Source organism: Canis lupus, chromosome 6 (assembly GCF_048164855.1).
Source record: "Canis lupus baileyi chromosome 6, mCanLup2.hap1, whole genome shotgun sequence".
NCBI lineage: Eukaryota > Metazoa > Chordata > Mammalia > Carnivora > Canidae > Canis > Canis lupus.
Genome location: NC_132843.1, coordinates 70,493,198 through 70,512,924, shown reverse-complemented (window position 1 = coordinate 70,512,924; position 19,727 = coordinate 70,493,198). Strand labels below are relative to the sequence as shown.

At 40.9% G+C, this 19,727-nt stretch overlaps 1 protein-coding gene across 1 annotated transcript; it reads right to left on the bottom strand.

The window, feature by feature from the left end:
• Nucleotides 1–678: 678 nt before the first annotated feature.
• On the bottom strand, nucleotides 679–12,028 carry SPATA45 (spermatogenesis associated 45). The gene is made up of 3 exons (XM_072831125.1): nucleotides 11,904–12,028; nucleotides 7,394–7,708; nucleotides 679–802 (listed from the first exon to the last, which is right to left on the bottom strand). Exons 2-3 carry the CDS (start codon nucleotides 7,668–7,670, stop codon nucleotides 783–785), a joined length of 297 nt encoding a protein of 98 aa, XP_072687226.1. The 5' UTR covers nucleotides 7,671–7,708; nucleotides 11,904–12,028; the 3' UTR covers nucleotides 679–782.
• Between the last annotated feature and the right edge of the window lie 7,699 nt (nucleotides 12,029–19,727).

Below are 19,727 nucleotides of genomic sequence, written 5' to 3'. Positions count from 1 at the left end.
GGTTAGTGGTGCCTGGGTGGCTCAGTTGGAAGAGCATGTGATTCTTGGTCTCAGATTTGTGGGTGTGAGCCTCATGTTGGATGTAGAGATTACTTAAATAAATAAACTTCAAAAAAATATTTTATTTTATTTTTTTAAATATTTTATTTATTTATTCATGAGAGACAGAGAGAGAGAGGGAGGCAGAGACACAGGCAGAGGGAGAAGCAGGCTCCATGCAGGGAGCCTGACGTGGGACTCAATCCGGCGTCTCTAGGATCAGGCCATGGGCTGAAGGCAGCGCCAAACTGCTGAGCCACCAGGGCTGCCCCCGCAAAAAAATATTTTAGATTATAAAAGAGAAGACGAGGGTGCCTGGGTATCTCAGTCAGTTAAGGGTTTGCTTTTGGCTCAGGTCATGATTCTGGGATCCAGTCCCACATCATCGGGCTTCCTGTTCAGCAGGGAGTTTGCTTCTCCTTTTGTACCTCCCCCTGCTCATGCTCTGTCTCTCTCTCTAATAAATAAAATCTTTAAAAAAAAAAAAAAAGATCATCACTGTAAAAGTGAACTTTTTGGTCATTCATCCTTGAAACTATCTTTAATCACTCAAAACCTTTCCAAGACATCTAAGTCTAAATAATGGGATGGAATGAATAAAGGTCTATTTTATATGACAATAAAATGTTTTCTTGGTGATCTAGTGAATAATTATTTTACTTCTTTCATAATATTTGTCAATAAGACAGACATTGAAGAAGGATCAAAGAAATTATATTTCTGTGTGTCTCTGGAGATGCACTTTATCCAAATATGGCATTATCTGAAAAATAAAAAGTAAATAGTTGTTATATAATGTGTAATACATTTCATAGTTCTGGAATAACCCCGAGGGCAAGGAGGATGAGTACTGCTTCACAGATACAGAACATAAGGCTTAGAAACACTAAATGAGGGGATCCCTGGGTGGCTCAGCGGTTTAGCGCCTGCCTTTGCCCCAGGGCATGATCCTGGAGTCCCGGGATCAAGTCCCACATCAGGCTCCCTGCATGGAGCCTGCTTCTCCCTCTGCCTGTGTCTCTGCCTCTCTCTGTGTCTCTCATGAATGAATAAATAAATAAAATATTTTTAAAAAGAAAAAAAAAACACTAAATGACTAAGCGTATGACCCTTGTCAATGGCAGAAGCAGAACGTGAACCCAGGTGCAATGGAGTGAATGTTTGTGTTCCCCCACCTCCCCAAATTCCTATGTTAAAACCCTAATCACAGTGTGTCAGTGTCAAGAGCTGGGGGCCTTTGGGTGGTAAGTCATGAGGGTGGAGTCCTCATAAGTGGGATTAGTACCCTTAGAAGAAGAGGCCAGAGAGGGATGCCTGGGTGGCTCAATGGTTGAGCATCTGCCTTCAGCTTGGGTCGTGATCCTGGGGTCCTGGGAACAAGTCCCGCTTCTCCCTCTGCCTAGGTCTCTGCCTCTCTCTCTGTGTCTCTCATGGATAAATAAAATCTAAAAAAAAAAAAAAAGAAGAAGAAAGAAAGAAAGAAGAAAGAAAGAAAGAAAGAAAGAAAGAAAGAAAGAAAGAAAGAAAGAAAGAAAGAAAAGAGGAAAAGAAGAGGCCAGAGAGCTAGCTAGCTCTTTCTACCATGTGATGACACAGCAAGAAAACAGTCCTCTCTAAACCAGGCAGAGGGCATTCATCAAGAACCCAAACATGTCAGCACCCCAATCTCAGACTTCCAGCATCCAGAACTATGAGAAAGTTTGTTTATGCACCCCATCTGTTGTGATTTGTTATAACATGCTGAACAATGACACCTGCATCTTCAGCTTTTAAGGCTAATATGTTCAAGTAAGACTGCTCCTCTTTTGGCCTCGACATCTCCAGGTGAAAGATTGAAAAAAGAGCTTAAAGACCTCTGGCTAAGAAAACTCATTCCCTGGTCTTCATATTACTATTGATTGAAGCAAAGACGAGTTCCCAGAACTCCAAGTGCTCTTAGCAAAGTCCCCAACCTTTTTCATCTTTAACACTAGTCGTCTCACCACCATTTGGGACCATTAAGACTACTCTCATTCTCTTCCTTATTCCTGTTAGTTGACTATCTCAAGAAGCCAGGAGTTCTGAGAGAGACACAAACCGAGAAACAGACTCTAGAGTCCTAGTATATGGTTACCAGAGGGGAGGTGGTGGGGGGGATGCGTCAAATAGGTGATGGAGATTAAAGAGTATACTTATCATGATCAAAATAATAATAATAAAACAAATAAAAATAATGGGGAAAAAAAAAAGCCAGGAGTTCTGGATTGGCCCACATGCCCTAATGTTAACCACATAGCTCTATGAGCAAGAGGGCATTCTCTACCCAGAACTTCTATTCACTCCCATCCTGCTGCTTTATGTTTCTCCAAAGCTCTTACCTTATAACTACCTATCTCTATCTATCAAGTGGATCCACTCTATCACTGTATTGCCAAGCCCAAACAGTGCCTGGCAGAAAGCAGATACTCATTAAAATTTGCTGAAAGAATTGTGTTTCTTCCTCTAACATAGGTATATACAAAGGAAAAGAGTAAAGTACTTTCTAATCCTTACTGTATATACCCAGCCAAATGTACCTTCTTATTATCCTCCTCCATTCCTGAAGAACCTGGACAGCAACAAACATGCCATGAGAAACTCTAAGTTTGGGAGCCATCGCCCAAGGGCACACCTACTGGTTTCAAGAAGAATAAGGTAAGATTTACCATGACTTCAGGAAAAATACATTCTATGTCTCAATATCTATTCAATCAGATGGGTATTTTCTGAGTGCTTTATCAATCCCAAACACCATTCTAGGAATGGAATGGAAACAGCGATGAAGAAACCAATATTGGGATCCCTGCATGGCGCAGTGGTTGGCCATCTGCCTTTGGCTCAGGGCATGATTCCCAGTCTGGGGATGGAATCCCTCATCGGGCTCCCTGCAAGGGGCCTGCTTCTCCCTCTATGTCTCTGCTTCTCTCTCTGTGTCTCTCATGAATAAATAAAATCTTTTTTAAAAATGTTTTTTGAAAAGAAAAAAGAAAAGAAACCAATACCATCAAGGAGCTAAATTAGGGAGTAACGAATATCATTGAAGAAAAGGACACCAGGTGTGGTGTTGCAAGATATTGGGAAGTTCTATTTATATAGGGTGATTTTTTAAAAAGATTTTATTTATTTATTCATGAGAGACACAGAGGGAGAGAGACAGAGACACAGGCAGAGGGAGAAGCAGGCTCCCTGTGGGGAGCCTGATGAGGGACTCAGTCCCAGGACCCTGGGATCACTCCCTGAGCCAAAGGCAGACACTCAACCACTGAGCCACCCAGCCGTCCCTATATAGGGTGATTTCTGATTAATTGGTTTTTGAACAAGAGCTGAATAAAGTGAGGGAAGTAGAGTTCCAGACAGGGGAACAGCATGTGCCAAGTCCCTAATGTGGGAACAGGAGTGCTGTGTCCCAGGAACAGGAAGAAAGCCAAGGTGGTTAAATGAAATGAGTCCAGGGAGAATGGAGAGATAAGGGTGAAAAGGTAAGCAGGGACTTGTTCATGGAGAGCCTTTAAGCACAGGATAAGGCATGTGGATTTTACCTAAGTGTGGTATGAGACCATAGGCCAGTTTTGACTAATGAATGACGCATCTAATGTAGGTTTTATAAAGTTCACTCAGGAGGTCATATAAAGAAATAAATTTGAGAGGCATCAAGAATGGAGGCTGGAGGGCAAACAGCAGGCCCATGCTATCCTTTAGGAAAGAGATGAGTATGGATTGAAACAGGGTGGCAGCTGTGGTCAGATTCAGAGACAGATTTTGAGGGAGCAGTTGACAGGACTTGCCGACCAATCAGATGTAGGACGGGAGACAAATAAGAGAACCAGAGTTACTCCTAGATTTTTGACCATTTTCCAAAATGAAAAGGCAGGGGTGAGTATTTATGTTTAGGATTAAAGGGTAGGAATTCTTTTTAGGCAATGGGTTAACATCAAGTAGAGGTGGTAGTCTGATACCTGCAGTCTGAGGGATATATAAAACTTCTCAGAAGAAAGGTCAGGGCCAGAAATAGCAATGTGGAAGTTATCAAAATAGAGATGAGATTCTTCAAGCCCTGTAAGATTGAAGACCAGCAATCTGTCTCGTTGGGATCACCTAAAAACTAAGCATAGATGAAGAGAAATAGGCCATCTTATAGAAAGAGGATATTATTTTACAGTTAATGATGTTTATCATTCAAATCAATACATATTTGTCAATGGTTTACAGGAGTAATGTGTTCATCAAATTTTATTTTTTTAAAGATTTTATTTATTTATTTATTTATTTATTTATTTATTTATTTATTTATTTATGAGAGAGAGAGGCAGAGACACAGGCCGAGGGAGAAGCAGGCTCCCTGCAAGGAGACTGATGTGGGACTCGATCCTGGATCCCAGGATCACACCCTGGGTCAAAGGCAGATGCTCAACCACTGAGCCACCCAGGCACCCCAACTTTCACTGCTTTTAAGTCAATTTCTCCCAAAAAGATAGTTTTCCAGGAACAAAACCAATTTTTACCTCTATCTATCTCTCAATTGATATAAACTCAGGAACAAAATACTTTCTAAAAGTATTTAGAAAAAAAAACTCAAAAAAATGTCAGCACCCTTCTCTATACCCACATGCTTTCTACTTGTGAAAATAATAATAATAATAAGCCCCCAATATCTCTTATTTATCCTTGATTAAAATTAAAGTTGAAATCAAAGACCTTAGAGATTAATGAGAAAACCATGGGAAAAGATTCTAATAATCTTTTGGGAATACACAGCACTGTGTCAATAATTACCTACCACTTGTTCAAACAAATGGTTCTCAAGGTTTTTGGTCTCAAGATCCATTATATTCTTGAGAATTATTAAAGACCCTATCACGGTTTTGTTCATTGTTATATCTTTCAATATTTATCACATTAGAAATTTAAATGGAGGGGCACCTGGGTGGCTCAGTGGTTGAACATCTGCCTTTGGCTCAGGTTGTGATCCCAAGGTCCTAGGATCAAGTCTCGCATCGGGCTCCCCATGGGGGAGGCTGCTTCCCCCTCTGCCTATGTCTCTGCCTCTCTCTCTCTCTGTCTCTCATGAATAAATAAATAAAATTTAAAAAAATTAAATGGAGAAAAAATTTAAAGCTCAAGAATACAAGTCCACATTCCATCTAATGGTCAGAAGAATGATGCAATTGCATGTCATATTGCTTTTGGAAAGCTCCATTGTACTCCCATGAGAGTAAAAAAGGTAAGTAATATCTGAGCATCATTATGAAAATAGCTTTGACCCTATGGGTCCCTGAAAAAGACCTGAATGCGCAGGGGTCTCCAGACCACCCTTTGAGAACTACTAATTTTTTAGACTAAAATAGAAAAAGCATGTATTTACATGCTAACTACTGTAACATTTAAATCAGGTTTATGCTTATTCTGTATCTTGTCATCATAAAGTTGAATGTCTGTTTGAGTCTATTTACTTAAGAGAAACAAAGAGCTTTTCTGCAATATTCAAAGGTTTGTTTTGGGACACCTGGGTGGCTCAGTGGTTGAGCGTCTGCCTTCAGCTCAGGGCATGATCCCAGCATCCTGGGGATCAAGTCTCCCACCCCCACTCGGAATTCCCACAGGGAACCTCCTTCTCCCTCTGCCTATGTGTGCCTCTCTCTCCCTGTCTCACATAAATAAATAAAATCTTTTTAAAAATTGTTTAATAAATAAAGGTTTGGGGATCCCTGGGTGGCTCAGTGGCTTAGCGCCTGCCTTCAGCCCAGGGCCTGATCCTGGAGACCCAAGATCAAGTCCCACATCGGGCTCCCTGCATGGAGCCTGCTTCTCCCTCTGCCTGTGTCTCTACCTCTCTCTCTCTCTCTTTTTCTCTGTGTGTGTGTGTCTCTATGAAAAATAAATTTTAAAAATCTTTAAAAAAAAACACTTAAAAAATTAACTATCAAAAGAGCATCTGTTTGAACAGATAAACTTTAAAAAAATTTAAAAAATAAAGGTTTGTTTGAATGTTCCAGGATTGTTGGTTTATAACCTTGACGTCCTTAATGTTGGCTATTGAAATTACATTTGTTAGACTCTGTTTTGTAGAAAACCATGTGTATTCACAAAATGGTAAACTATGTTTGTCATATAAGGTGGATATTAGTCTCCACCATTAAACTTGTGAGGACTAACCTACTAGTGGTTAACTAGTGTGGCTTAACTCATCTGGTTCCAAGTAATTCAAGCAGAATAAAAGATTATCCAAATCACTTAGAGCACTAAAGCGATTCTTCCTTGTAATGAGTTATGTTTTGAGTAAAATAAACACATGGCTATTACAGATTAACTTTCAAACACAGTGGAGAATCTGTTTCCCATGCCACACTGTATCACCTCTCTGTATCACTTACTAAGATCATGGGTCAAATGGAAAGTCGCAACCACCTCATCAAAGAAGTTAAGTCTCCAAAACAGTGATTCTTTTCTTTCTGATCTAACTTAATCATGCTGTTTTTATTTAATATAATTACACTTTTTTTTTCCAAATATATAACAAAATACCATCAGTTGCTTGTCTTGACTTAGAAACAAGTATTCAAGGATGCCTGGGTAGCTCAGCAGCTAAAGCATCTGTCTTTGGCTCAGGGCCTGATCCTGGAGTCCAGGGATCAAGTCCCACATCAGGTTCCCTGTGTAGAGCCTGCTTCTCCCTCTGCCTATGTCTCTGCCTCTCTCTGTGTCTTTCATGAATAAATAAATAAAATCTTAAAAAAAAAAAAAAAGAAACAAGTATTCACAATCAAGAGTAGTTACCCTTTCTCTTCTCCCTCCTGCAAAATAATGTCACCACCACCACAAACCCCTATGCCAACCTCCTTCCACATTTTATAATTGTTACTCAGGGCTTCTTGTTTGATATTTGTCATCAAAATCATTTCTATTGAATCTCAATTTTGTACGTGAAATTTTTGCAGAGGCAACAGAAATTGGTGAAATAGGAAGTCTCTGGAGGGTTTTTTTTTTGTTTTTTTGTTTTTTTTCTATTATAAGTATCTATATCAACTTTTCTCAAATGATGGTTCTCAGGCTCTCCTTAGTCTGCTGAAAATGCAGATTCTGGGACCTAAAGGAGAGCCTGCTGAATGAGTCAGCCTGGAAGTGAAGCTTGGGATTCTCTAAGCATAAGAAACTGAGAATCTGGTCTATTGTTACATCACCTAACCTCATTGATTGATGCTTTTTACTTCAGACAGATTTCCTTTAAACTATCCCAGAGTGATACTTACCGAAACTCTCTCAACCCCAGAAATTCTCCTCAAGTTTATTTATAAATACCTCCTGTCAATTGGGTGGGAATCCTACCATAACAACTTACTTTTTGCAGGAAAGTGCTTTTTCTCTGGGTGAGCAAGGAGACTCCGTTTAATCCAGGAGCTCCTGCCACTGTCAGGAACAGATTCTTTAATTTGAGTGTGAGTAGAGGACTGATAGGCGGTGCTGAAATGCCTCTTTTGAACTCTCAGTGAGCTAACTTGATTGCTTCTTTCCACAAAGCAGTTGGATTCACGCTTTTCATTTATTTCCTCCAGGAGACGTTGTCTGCTTGCTTTAAGCTTTTCAATTCTTTCACTGGTCCTGTTTGTAGAAGTCATTGTGCTGGCAAAGGAATCATCAAATGATTCCTGCTGTCCTGCAAACAAATGACAAAGTACCATCAGTGGCTGCTTAACCTTGAAGTCAGTATTACAGTCCACTCCTCTTTCCCCTCCTGTAAAATGCCACCACCACCACTGTGCCCCTCACCCCACATCTCATTCCATTTTTATCCTTGTTTTCAAAGCTCTTTTTGTATTTTGATGTTTCCTCGGGAAATAAAGATCAGAAAAAGAAGACCTGAGTAAGAATATATGTTGTCAAAAAAAAAGAATATATTTTGTCTTTGAAACTAATACAGTGTATTCATTCTTGATTTTTAGGGACTCTTATTGCTTCTTTTCATTCTAAAATAATATATATTCATTGTAGAAAATGCAGGAAAGCATCAGGTAGGAGACGCCTGGGTGGCTCAGTGGTTTAGTGTCACCTTCAGCCCAGGGCCTGATCCTGGAGACCCGGGATCAAGTCCCACATCGGGCTCCCTGCATGGAGCCTGCTTCTCCCTCTACCTGTGTCTCTGCCTCTCTCTGTGTGTCTCTCATGAATAAATGAATAGAATCTTTAAAAACAAAAAACAATCTCACATTAACATTTTATATAGACGAACAGAGCTTTCTTTTAAGTGACTATGGTGGACTAGATTATTCATTCAGACATAGCTCCCAGTGAAAACTACTAAAAATTCTGGGGAAATTTTTAAATTTGTTCATGAAATGATAAGAGAGTTAGAAAATATCAAGTCCAAAATGAAAGAAAGCAAGAACGAGGACATAGAGAGGTAGACACAATCTGTGCTTGCCTGAGGACATTTTCTGATCCTGGAGGTTAGAGAAGTCATTCTGCTAGCCTACCCTACAAGGGACAGAAAAATCAAAGCCCAAAGCTATGCACCAGTGAAGAGCCTAAAGCAACCTTTTCCATATTAAGTTGGCCTCCAAAAGGTTACGCCCTCAGGGTGAGAGTGGATAAGAAATAAATTCACATTCCATCACCAACTTGCCGGAAGAATGTTGCTTTAGCACTAAGCACAGCTCTGGGGGAAAATCCCTCCATGAAAAGTTTTAAGTGCTTCCTGACTCACATGTATTTCCAGCCCAAATTCACAACTAGAGCAGTTTCAAGAAATGTCAAGCTGAAAAACAAGAATGGTGCAAGAAACACCAAGCTGAGAAGCAAGGGTGGTGGCAAGAATTTAGCTGAAGGGGTTCCAGGCTAGGATGACACCCAAGTGATTGACAGAAGGAAACTCAACTCTTTTTTGGAAGAACTCCATCGTAGGCTTCTGGGAATTCCCAGTAGTACTTTTTCAAAGATAACAAATAGCACATAGCCAACGATAATCAATCAAGCACTAAGGTAGATGAAGCATCGTAAAGTGAGAACAGCAGCAACAAAACCATGAAATCTACTATGTGAGAAGCCTGGTATGAATTACAGAACAAAGACACATACTACACTTATTTTTTTACATACTACACTTAAAGAAACGAGAAATCAGTTTGCAGCTATCTTCAAGAAACAAGAAGCCAAAGAGAACTTCTAGAAATGAAAAAATGTTATTCAATAATATTTAAATGTAGGTTTAGCAGCAGATGTGGATTCAGATGAAGAGATAGAGGACTGTGGGATAAATCAGAGGTAATTATCCTGAATGCAGCACAGAAGGACAAAAAAGACAAAAAGTATGAAAAAGTTAAATTTGTGGAGGACACAGTGAGGTCAAACCTACATGAAATGGGAAATCCAGAGGACAAAAATGAAGCAGAGACAAGATTTAAAAAGATGTTTGAGAAATATCCAGAATTGATAAATGATACTATTCCATAAACTCAAGAAGCTCAAAGAATAGCAGTCAAGATTTTTTATTTTAAGATTTTATTTATTTATTCATGAGGGAAACAAAGTGAAGAGGCAGACATAGGTAGAGGGAGAAGCAGGTTCCCTGCGGGGAGCCCAACACGGGACTCGATCCCAGGACCCCAGGAACCATGACCTAGGCCAAGAGCAGGCACTCAACCACTGAGCCACCCAGGTGCCCAAGATTTTTTTTAATCCACACTTAGGGGCACCTGGGTGACAGTCTGTGACACGTCTGCCTTTGGCTCAGGATCCCCAGGTCCTGGGATGGAGCCCCACATTAGGATCTCTGCTCAGGAGGAGTCTGAGCTACCTCTCCCACTGCTTATGTTCTCTCTTGCTATCTCTCTCTCTCTCTCTTCTACTCTCTCAAATAAATAGAAATAAAATCTTTAAAAAAATAATAAAATTTCAAGATGGCAATAGCAGAGCATTAAGCCAAGTGCAGGGTCCCTTTTGAGCATGGGGTCCCTGTGTTAGTGCAGAAGTCGCATGTCTATGACTCTGTGTATGACATAACAACAGGATGATTTCTGATTAATTCACCCAGTTTTACAGTTTTTTAAATGAAGATAAGTAATACGCATAATCTATGGCTTTTTTTTAAAAAAAGGATTTTATTTATTTATTCATGAGAGACAGAGGGAGAGGCAGAGACACAGGCAGAGCGAGAAGCAGGCTCCATGCAGGAAACCTGCCCAGTGTGGCACTAGGCCATGCGAATCCGGGATCACGCCCTGAGCCAAAGGCAGACGCCCAACTGCTGAGCCACCCAGGCGGCCCTAACCTATGGCTTTTTAAAGGGATTTGAGTGGTCCCTGGCTGTCTCAGTTGATGGAACACACGACTCTTGATCTCAGGGTTATGAATTCAAGTCCCATGTTGGGTGTAGAGACTACCTAAAAATAAAATAAAATCTTAAAAACGACAACAACAACAACAAAATAAAGGGCTTTGAAGGTAGCTCCAGTGGCTCAGCGGTTTAGCACCGCCTTCAGCCCAGGGCCATGATCCTGGAGACCCGGGATCGAGTCCCACGTCGGGCTCCCTGCATGGAGCCTGCTTCTCCCTCTGCCTGTGTCTCTGTATCTCTCATGAGTAAATAAATAAAATCTTATAAACAAGTAAATAAATGGCTTTGAAAATATTAAGCATATATGTAGAGAACATCCTTATTATTAATGGATTTCATATTTGCAAATTTGCCTACTCATAAAAATTTGTTATCTCAAAATCCATACACGTGGCATTTTCATCATCATTCCCAGAAATGTACAGAACTGCAAAAATCTGAGTCTCCTTGATGTGCATATTCCCAGCTAAGGTCAAACAAAGGGACACTTTGCCTTCTTGCTCTAGCCCTCATACTATAAACAAGTGTCTTTTTCCTGATCTATTTAGTGTCTTTTTCTTAGGATGCCCCCCAAGTACAGCGCTAAAGGGCTTTCTAGTGCTCCTAAGCAGCAAGGCTGCTGTATTGTGCCTTACATGCCTTAGATAAGCTTTCTTCAGGCTTGAGTTATGTCATACTGCTTTAAGTTGTGAGTTCAATTTTTTTTTAAAGATTTTATTTAGGGTAACCCGGGTTGTTCAGTGGTTAGTGCCTGCCTTCAGCCCGGGCATGATCCTGGAGACCCAGGATCGAGTCCCTTGTCGGGCTCCCTGAGTGGAGCCTGCTTCTCCCTCTGCCTGTGTCTCTGCCTCTCTCTGTGTCTCTCAGGAATAAATAAATAAAATCTTTTTATTCATGAGAGACACAGAGAGAGACAGAGACAGAGACAGAGAGGCAGAGACACAGGCAGAGGGAGAAGCAGGTTTCCTGCAGGGAGCCCCATGTGGGACTCTATCCTGGGACCCCAGGATCACGCCCAGGGCAAAGGTAGCCGCTCAACCCCTGAGGCACCTAGGCATCCCTGGGAATTCAATGTTAATGAATCAACAGTAAATATTAAATAATGTGCCTCTAGGGACACCTGGGTGGATCAGTGGTTGAGCATCTGCCTTTGGCACAGGGCCTGATCCGGGGGACCAGGATCCAGTCCAACATCAAGCTCCTTGCAGAGTCTACTTCTCCCTCTGCCTATGTCTCTGCCTCTCTCTATGTGTCTCTTATGAATAAATAAATTTTAAAAAATAATAACGTGCCTCTACACAAATAGATACATAAAATAAAGTTACATATCGATTGTGACAAAAATGTTATGACCAGAGGCTCATAAGAACCTAACCCTGTATTTCCCCTAGGCGCCGGGGGTATTTGCTAATTCAATGTTTGAGGCCTCTTTACAGAATATAACTACTACAATAACAAGAATCAACTGTATATATAGAAAATACACTATTGCTTCTACAGGTATGTTATTATAAATTACCTTTAATGCACAGCAACCCAAAGCCTGTTTGAAGTCCACTGGTTTGGATCAGCCTACTGTAATGTTACCCTGGTGATAGAACATCATGACCTAAGACATTCCAACTTTGTTCTCTTCATAGAACCCTAATTAAGAGAAATTTTGGAGTTAGACCATTTATTTATCAGCCATGTATCCTTGAATAAATTGCTAAATCTCAATATTAATTTCTTCATCTGAGATAAAGAGCTATATTTCATTAAGTTGTATGTTTGTGTGTATACGGTAAAAGGTAGGGAGAAAGTTGGAATTAAATGAGATACACATGTAAAGCTCTTTACATTGTGTCCGGTATCAATTTATTACATGTACTGATGTTTCTTTATTTTTTTATTTATTTATTTTTTGTTTTTGTTTTTGTTTTTTGTTTTTTTGTACTGATAATTTCTTGAACAGGTACTCTGTGCCTGGTATTGTTCTGGGTACTGGGGATAAATGGGCACCTAACCCCATGAAGCTTATAGTCTAAAATTTTAAGGTAGATACATAGCTATTTTTGATTTTATTAAAACCTCATCTTTTACTTAGGAATTATTTTATTATATCTTTTTTCTCAGAAGAGGAAGCCTACACACACACACACACATGCACACACACACACACACACACACACAAATCTTCAGAAATACACTTCAAAAATACAAAAGTCATAATTTCTTTATCTCTTTACAGGAATTTGTGAGAGAAGAAATAGAAATGGTATTGGTAGAAATAGAAATGGTAGATCACAATGACAGAGAAATGAATTCTTTAATAAACTATATGAAGGATCAACAAAAGAAAACCACCCAGTTCTGATAATACTGGGGTAAAGAAAACCATTGAGACTAATGTAGGGCAACTGCTGTATTTTGCCATTGTTGTTTTTGTTTTGTTTTTTAGCAAAGATCCTAGATAATCCAAAAGGCTTATCAAAAGACCTAATTAGTTGGGCGCAACCCTAGCATCTGAGGGCTAGGTGGTATATTCAAATCCTCTCTTCTCAGAGTGCAGCCTGGAGGAAGATTTCTACATCTGTGGGCTTCAGTATCCTTAGCTGTGAAATGGACTTTTATCAGCAAAGAGCCATTGTGAGGATTTTATGAGATAACAGATGAAGGGACTTATAAAGTATATAAAGCAAGGTTGAAGAGGAAAGATTTTTCTCTGCCCTCAAGGTTCTTTTAGCTGGTCTAAGAATTAAATTGACATGAGACAGATAACAGGAACGAACCAAATTTAATTTATGCATACGAAGTCCTACAGACTTTGTAGGACAAGACAGGCAGCTTTAAATAAAGAAACAATAAATTAGTGAGGAACTGACAGGATAAAGAAAACCTACAAAAAAAAAAAAAGAAAAAGAAAAAAGAAAACCTATGTTTGGGAACATCAACTAATAAGGAATTCTTTTTCTTTCTTTTTTTTTTTTTTTTTAAAGATTTTATTTATTTATTCAAGAGAGACACAGACAGAGAGAGAGGCAGAGACACAAGCAGAGGGAGAAGCAGGCTCCATGCAGGGAGCCCAATGTGGGACTCGATCCCAGGTCTTCAGGATTAGGCCCTGGGCTGAAGGGGGCACTAAGCTGCTGAGCCACCCGAGCTGCCCCTAATAAGGAATTCTAACAGAATTTGGACAGAGGGTAGTAAGTTAATAAAAGTAACAAGGTTTGTTTATATAGGCCTCTTCACCCTGAATTCTCTCTGATAATAAGGATGTCTCTCTATCTCCTGATGCAGGAAAGGTACCATTCACATGGGAGATTAATTTCTTCCTTTCTGAAGACAAAGGAGTGTCAATGTGTCTGTTTTGCACTGGCTGTTTCTTAAGTAACTTTAATTCAAAATAATCAAAATGCTAATGTGGCATATTTTGGGGCAGCCTGTCCTGAGCCCCAACACAAGCATTACGGGTTTCTCTAAAATGTGCATTGATTAGGTTATCATTTCAGAAAGTTCTGTGTGTATCCAAGAGTAACTCTCCATCATTATTTAACAGTGCATTTTTTATCACATAAAAAAGCCAACTTGAATAATCCTTAAGCCAACAATTTTCCCTCACTCAAAGGTTATTCTCCCAGTAATGATTTTAGGCTAAATCCTAAGGTATGATACCTATCCCCTTTTTCTTGGATTTTCTCTGGTTCGCTAAGGTGAGTTTAGGGTAGGCCACCATAGCATGTGATGCTTTAGCATGAGCATTATTTTGAGCCCAAAACAATCAATGCACATAAGCATGAGGGCATACCCAACGCCATAGGATGTAACTGATATGAGAAATATGCTATAGGTTGTATCTAAGAGGCAAAGTATTGTCCTAGAATGCTTGTAACAATGCCATTATTTTCAGGGCAGTATAGATGTAAAGATTTGCTAAAATTAGGTAAGCTGAAAGTTGGGTGTGTTGACAATATTAATTTCCAGGCTTTAAAGGAGGGTAATGTCTCTGAAGACCAGGAAATGGGCTCTGGCGTGGTCTCTGGAGAAGAGCACAGAGATTTAGCAAAGTCTACAAAATCAGGAATCAGGCTGTCCTTCAAAATTTACATAACCACTTATTTGTTTTAGGGACAGGGATGAACAAAATTGACTCAAGGTGTTTTAGAGTCAGCCTTAGAATGCCCTGAGATCTCTCATGTGCCTAAGTAGATAACAGTTGTTTGTACCATTGAAGTTTAGATCTGGAGGCTTTATGGCCTCATTCAGCCTGTGCCTTCAGGAGCATGAGGGAGTCTATAAGAGTTCCCTGCTCAGTTTGATTACCCTCTGATTAGAATCAGAGGTGACAGGCAGAGATAAATCCTCCAAGCAGATGGTAGAGAAAGTCACATGAGTGTCAATTAAGAAATCTAATTCCTGATCCTCTACCTTAAGGATAATGGTTGGCTCTGGGGAGTGACTGAGGACTGGCTCACACTGTCATTTAAAGGGGAATTGTCTCTCAAGAGAAAAAAAATTTTTTTTTGAAAAACAAATTTTCTGAGAGTGATGGGGTTTAGGGAAATTGCTTCTTCAAATTTCCTTTTTTTTTTTTAAGGATTTTATTTATTCATGAGAAACAGAGAGAGGCAGAGACACAGGCAGAGGGAGAATCAGGCCCCATCCAGGGAGCCCGACGTGGGACTCGATCCCTGGTCTCAGGGTTAGGCCCTGGGCTGAATGCAGAGCTAAACCGCTGAGCCACCCAGGCTGCCCTAAATTTCTTTTTTCTTAAGCACAGGACAATTTCTCTTTCAGTGACCTGGATTCTTGCAGTGTCAGTGATTGCCTGGAGGTGAATAGGGGAGAGCTCGGAATGGGCCTAGCATTGCTCTCAGGGTCAGGCTTTGGCCTTTCCAAAAATTCAAGTTGCAATGCAAGAATTGCTGCTATGAGTTCTTTGTTTTTCCTGCTTTCCTGCAAGCTATTTTCCAATAATTAAGTAGCTGCCTCCATTATTATGCTTAGTGGTTGCTCTGACCAACCAACTGTGTGGATTTGTTTTTTACTATCAGGGAGAAAATATCCCACTAAAGCAGAGATTAAAAGATTGCTGTGTTCCACCGCTTCTGGATTTAACAAAGTTTGCCTTTGAAAAGTTTATATAAAACATTCAACAAAGGCTTTTATGTGCTCTTCCTTCTAAGTACATGGTTCTGCCTCAGACCAATTTACTTTGAGGGGGAACACCTCTAACATTGCTCCTGTACTGAGGCCTTGATACCAGCCTCTAGTTGAGCTGTTTCCTGGTCATGCACAGGAGAGCCTGGGAAAGGCTCAGGCCATCTGTTTCCTCTGTGAGGGGGTTTTCTCCAGGGACCATCTAGCCTGTCTCCTGACTGATGGGGAACAGGGCTAGGTGAGGACAAAGCACAGGCCGGGCAGCACATTGACAAGTCCTTGAAACAGGTAGAGGGACATTCCTCTACAGACTCAACTGCCTCAATGTTCATACTTTGCTAAGGGCAGAAGGCGATCTTAGCCAACCCCTAGGAGCCTGTAAGTCTGCTTTAACATATTAAAATTCCTTAAGAAATTTCCTTTGTCTTCGGGGCACCTGGGTGGTCCAGCAGATGAGTGGCTGCCTTTGTCTCAGGTCAAGATCCCAGGATCCTGGGATCGAGTCCTGCATTGGGCTCCCTGCAAGGGGCCTGCTTCTCTGCCTATGTCTCTGCCTCTCTCTGTGTCTCTCATGAATGAATATATAAAATCCTAAAAAAAAAAAAAAATTTCATTTATCTCTACCCCCCCCCCCAAAAGATGCGTGTTGGCAATCATCCCCCCAGCACGTGGCCCACCGATATACATCTGAAGGGTCTCATTACCTCAGACAGTAATAAGTGACCTTTTCCCAACAATAGCTAGCTAGCCCCCTAGAGGTCCTGGAAACCTTGCTTGAAAAACTCCTTAGAGAGTACGCTATCCCCAGACCACCACCAACTCCCAGGTCTACAATCAGCCAGTCTCACAGGCCCCGGGCAGCCTCTCTTCCTGCCCACCGGTCCTGTCCCTGTGTTTTAATAAAACCACCCTTTTTGCACCAAAGATGCCTCAAGCATTCCTTCTTGACTGTTCACTCTTGAACCCTAACATTTTCACATCACTCTGAGAGCAGAGGTAAAGAGGGTTTATAATTTAAAAGATCTGCTGCTGTCCTGGAGACATGAATTCTTTGCCCTAGGAGCCCAGGATACCTCCACAAAGGACTCAGCACAGGAATGCCTGAAACTGCCAGAGCTTTGGAAAGTAGAAGTTGAATTACAAGGCATAGGAAAGCAAGCCCCGTTGCTCTTCTGGGGCACTTTTGCTAAATCACTTCCTGACATTCAGTATTTACATAAGGAATACATTAGAATTTAAGGAAATACATTAAATTAAATACATTAGAATTTAAGGAAATTGGCTGAGGAGATGGAGCTGGATTTTGAGACAGGGAGTTTGTTTGTTTGTTTGTTTGTTTGTTTAGACCAGGGACCCAGATCCAAAATATCTAAAGGGTCAGAGACAAGAAGTGGGGGATAAAGGAGAGAAAAGGAGGGTTTACGTCAGATTTGGTTTTTAATTTTTCTGTTCTAAGTCTGACTTTTGTTCTTTCGTTTTATTGATTTCCTGAGGTTAGCTGTTAAAATTTTATTGTGTTTTCCTTTAAATGTGACCCTCCCATAAATACCAGAAGGGCAGCTGCTTGGAATGAGAGCTCTCTAAAAAATTTTCCAAAAATAGAAGATTTTCAATTCAAAAGATACATCTTTTGGCCATTAAAGAATAGGATCTCCATAAGTATATTTATTCCAATAGTGACACAAGTCTTTTCATGGGAGGTCCTGGAGCTAATTTCCCAAGTTTAGAATAAATCTTTACCATGGACACAAGAGGTGTCCCTACAGTGATTGCACACATGATCCAAAAACTTTACTCCAAAAAATAGACTAAGATAGCAAACGCTTTTTTTTTGTTGTTGCACAGGCAGCAAGGATAGTGTAGTGAAAACAGTGTCTCTAGTCTCCCATGGGAACATGAAGTACCTCTAGGCAGATGCTAATCTGTGACACCAGGCAGGTACTACTGAAATGGGACTTTGCCAGAACTAACAAGCAACGAAGTTGGAGATAACAAAGGCCCCTGTGTTCTGGGACCCCTTATGACAAACTCCTCTGATTGCTGACACAGCCAAAGAGCATGTCTTAGAACCCCACTCTATTCAACTGGCCACTAGGTGCACCCCAGTAAGTGCACCCTACAGATGGTGAAGACCAGAGAGTGTGTTTTCACCAGTCATAAAAATAAGCTTTCAGAGTGTAGAACAAGACAAAAGGAAAACCGTATTTGGTTTTTTCTTGTGTACATATTAACAGCTCTAGCTAAGCTGTGGGTCTCTCAGAGGCAAATTAATATCTAGGAGAGATATGGGGCAGGGTTGGGAAGTATGTGTTGTTTTACAGTATACCTTATTTCACAGAAGTTTCCATGATGATCAAGTTTTGGAATATAGGTGAGGTCCGGAACTTACGACCAAGAAAGAATTCTTGATAAATCTTTGGTGGAAAATAGTGGCTTCATTAAAGCATGGGGACAGGACCCATGGGCAGAAATAGCAGCTGCTCTGGGCCTGTGAGGAGTAGCTGATTACATACCCAAGAGTTGGAGAAGGTGAGCAAAAGGGAGATTCGAAAAGGATTTTCATATGCTAAGGAGGGCTTACAGGATACTGGAGGCCTTGCCATTGTCAAGATAAAGATTGCTTTTCCTCTAGCAAGGCATTGACTTCCAACAACTGGAAGCTTCCTGAGGAGTCACACACATCCCACCCTGGCTGGGGATCCCTTGTGGGATTATGACCTACTCTCAATCTAACCCATTCCACGACCAATTTATCCTAACACAGTGTCTTTGGATTAGGTAAGCCTTCTAACAGCTCTTAAGTGCTCAACCTGTGCCCACCAGTTTTGTGGCTTTAGCTTCCAAGATGTCCCTTGGCAAGAGCCTTTACCTCTTGTGCATATTAACCCAAAGCAACGTTTGTCCAGTTATTCGGTCTGGTGAGAAACATGAACTCCCCGGTCTGTGAGGTCAGCCCACCGGTAGGCCTGCATTCTGCCCTACGGGTTTCCTCTTTATGATAAACAACACAAAAGACAAAAACAAGGAAAAACTGCCCATTCCTGGGAGGAAATGGATCAGTAAAACCAAAAGGACTCTACCAAATTTACGAAAATCACTAAGCCTAAGGAACTAGTTACACAAATACTCTCTACTGCTGATCTAAATATAGAAAGAGAAACAAAACAGAGACTCTCACTGATGAGGAACAGAAGACCAGCTAAGGACAAAAGACAAGCTCACGCCCTGTAACCCCCGTCCCCCAGGTGGGATGTGTCTGACATTCCTCAGGCACTCTGGGCTTCCCTAAGCAGTTTTGTCAATAACCTAGCTTCCAGAAGGAAATGTAGAAATAATTAAATGTCCTTATAACCTGCAGCCCATTGACAGATACTGAAGTGGGCAGAATTATAATGTTCCTCCAGGGAGCTTGTCATTAATTAATGTTAATGACTTGCTGGAAGGAAAAACAAGCTTGGGCAGCCCCGGTAGCTCAGCGGTTTAGCGCTGCCTTTGGCCCAGGGTCTGATCCTGGAGACCCAGAATCGAGTCCCACATCGGGCTCCCTGCATGGAGCCTGCTTCTCCCTCTGCCTGTGTCTCTGCCTCTCTCTCTCTCTCATGAATAAATTTTAAAAAATTCAACTGAAGAAATTTTAAGGGTCTAATGGGGGTGGAGGTTGTAACTGCAGCCAGTTAGGTAGTAAGCCTTGGTTTACTGACTTGGGGTCTTAACATAAGTGATGCTATTTGGGGGAGATGGTTTTCTTTCTTTCATTCTTTTCTTTCCTTCATTTATTTGACACAGAGAAAGAGTACAAGCAAGGGGAGCGGGAGAGGGAGAAACAGACCCCAGGACTGTGAGATCATGACCTGAGCCAAAGGCAGACGCTCAACCAACTGAGCCATCCAAGCACCCCCCACTATGGTTTTCTTTTTAACAGTTCCCTTCTTTTGATCAGACTCTGGCTTACCTGAGAAATGTGATCAAAATTTAAAGCATTAGCACTACTCTCAGCCACTGCTCTGTAGTTCTTGCAGTTTATGTTTCCCTTTGTATGGTATCCACAAGTCGTGATGATTTTGCTTAACTTCTGTAATACTTATGGGTTACAACTCTAGGTTCACAATTTTACAGTCATTTGTTCTCTTTATTTCTTGTTTTTGATGTTCCAGTCTTAGGAAGATCATTTGCTTGGTGGTTAGGATTGGTCAATGTGCTGCCC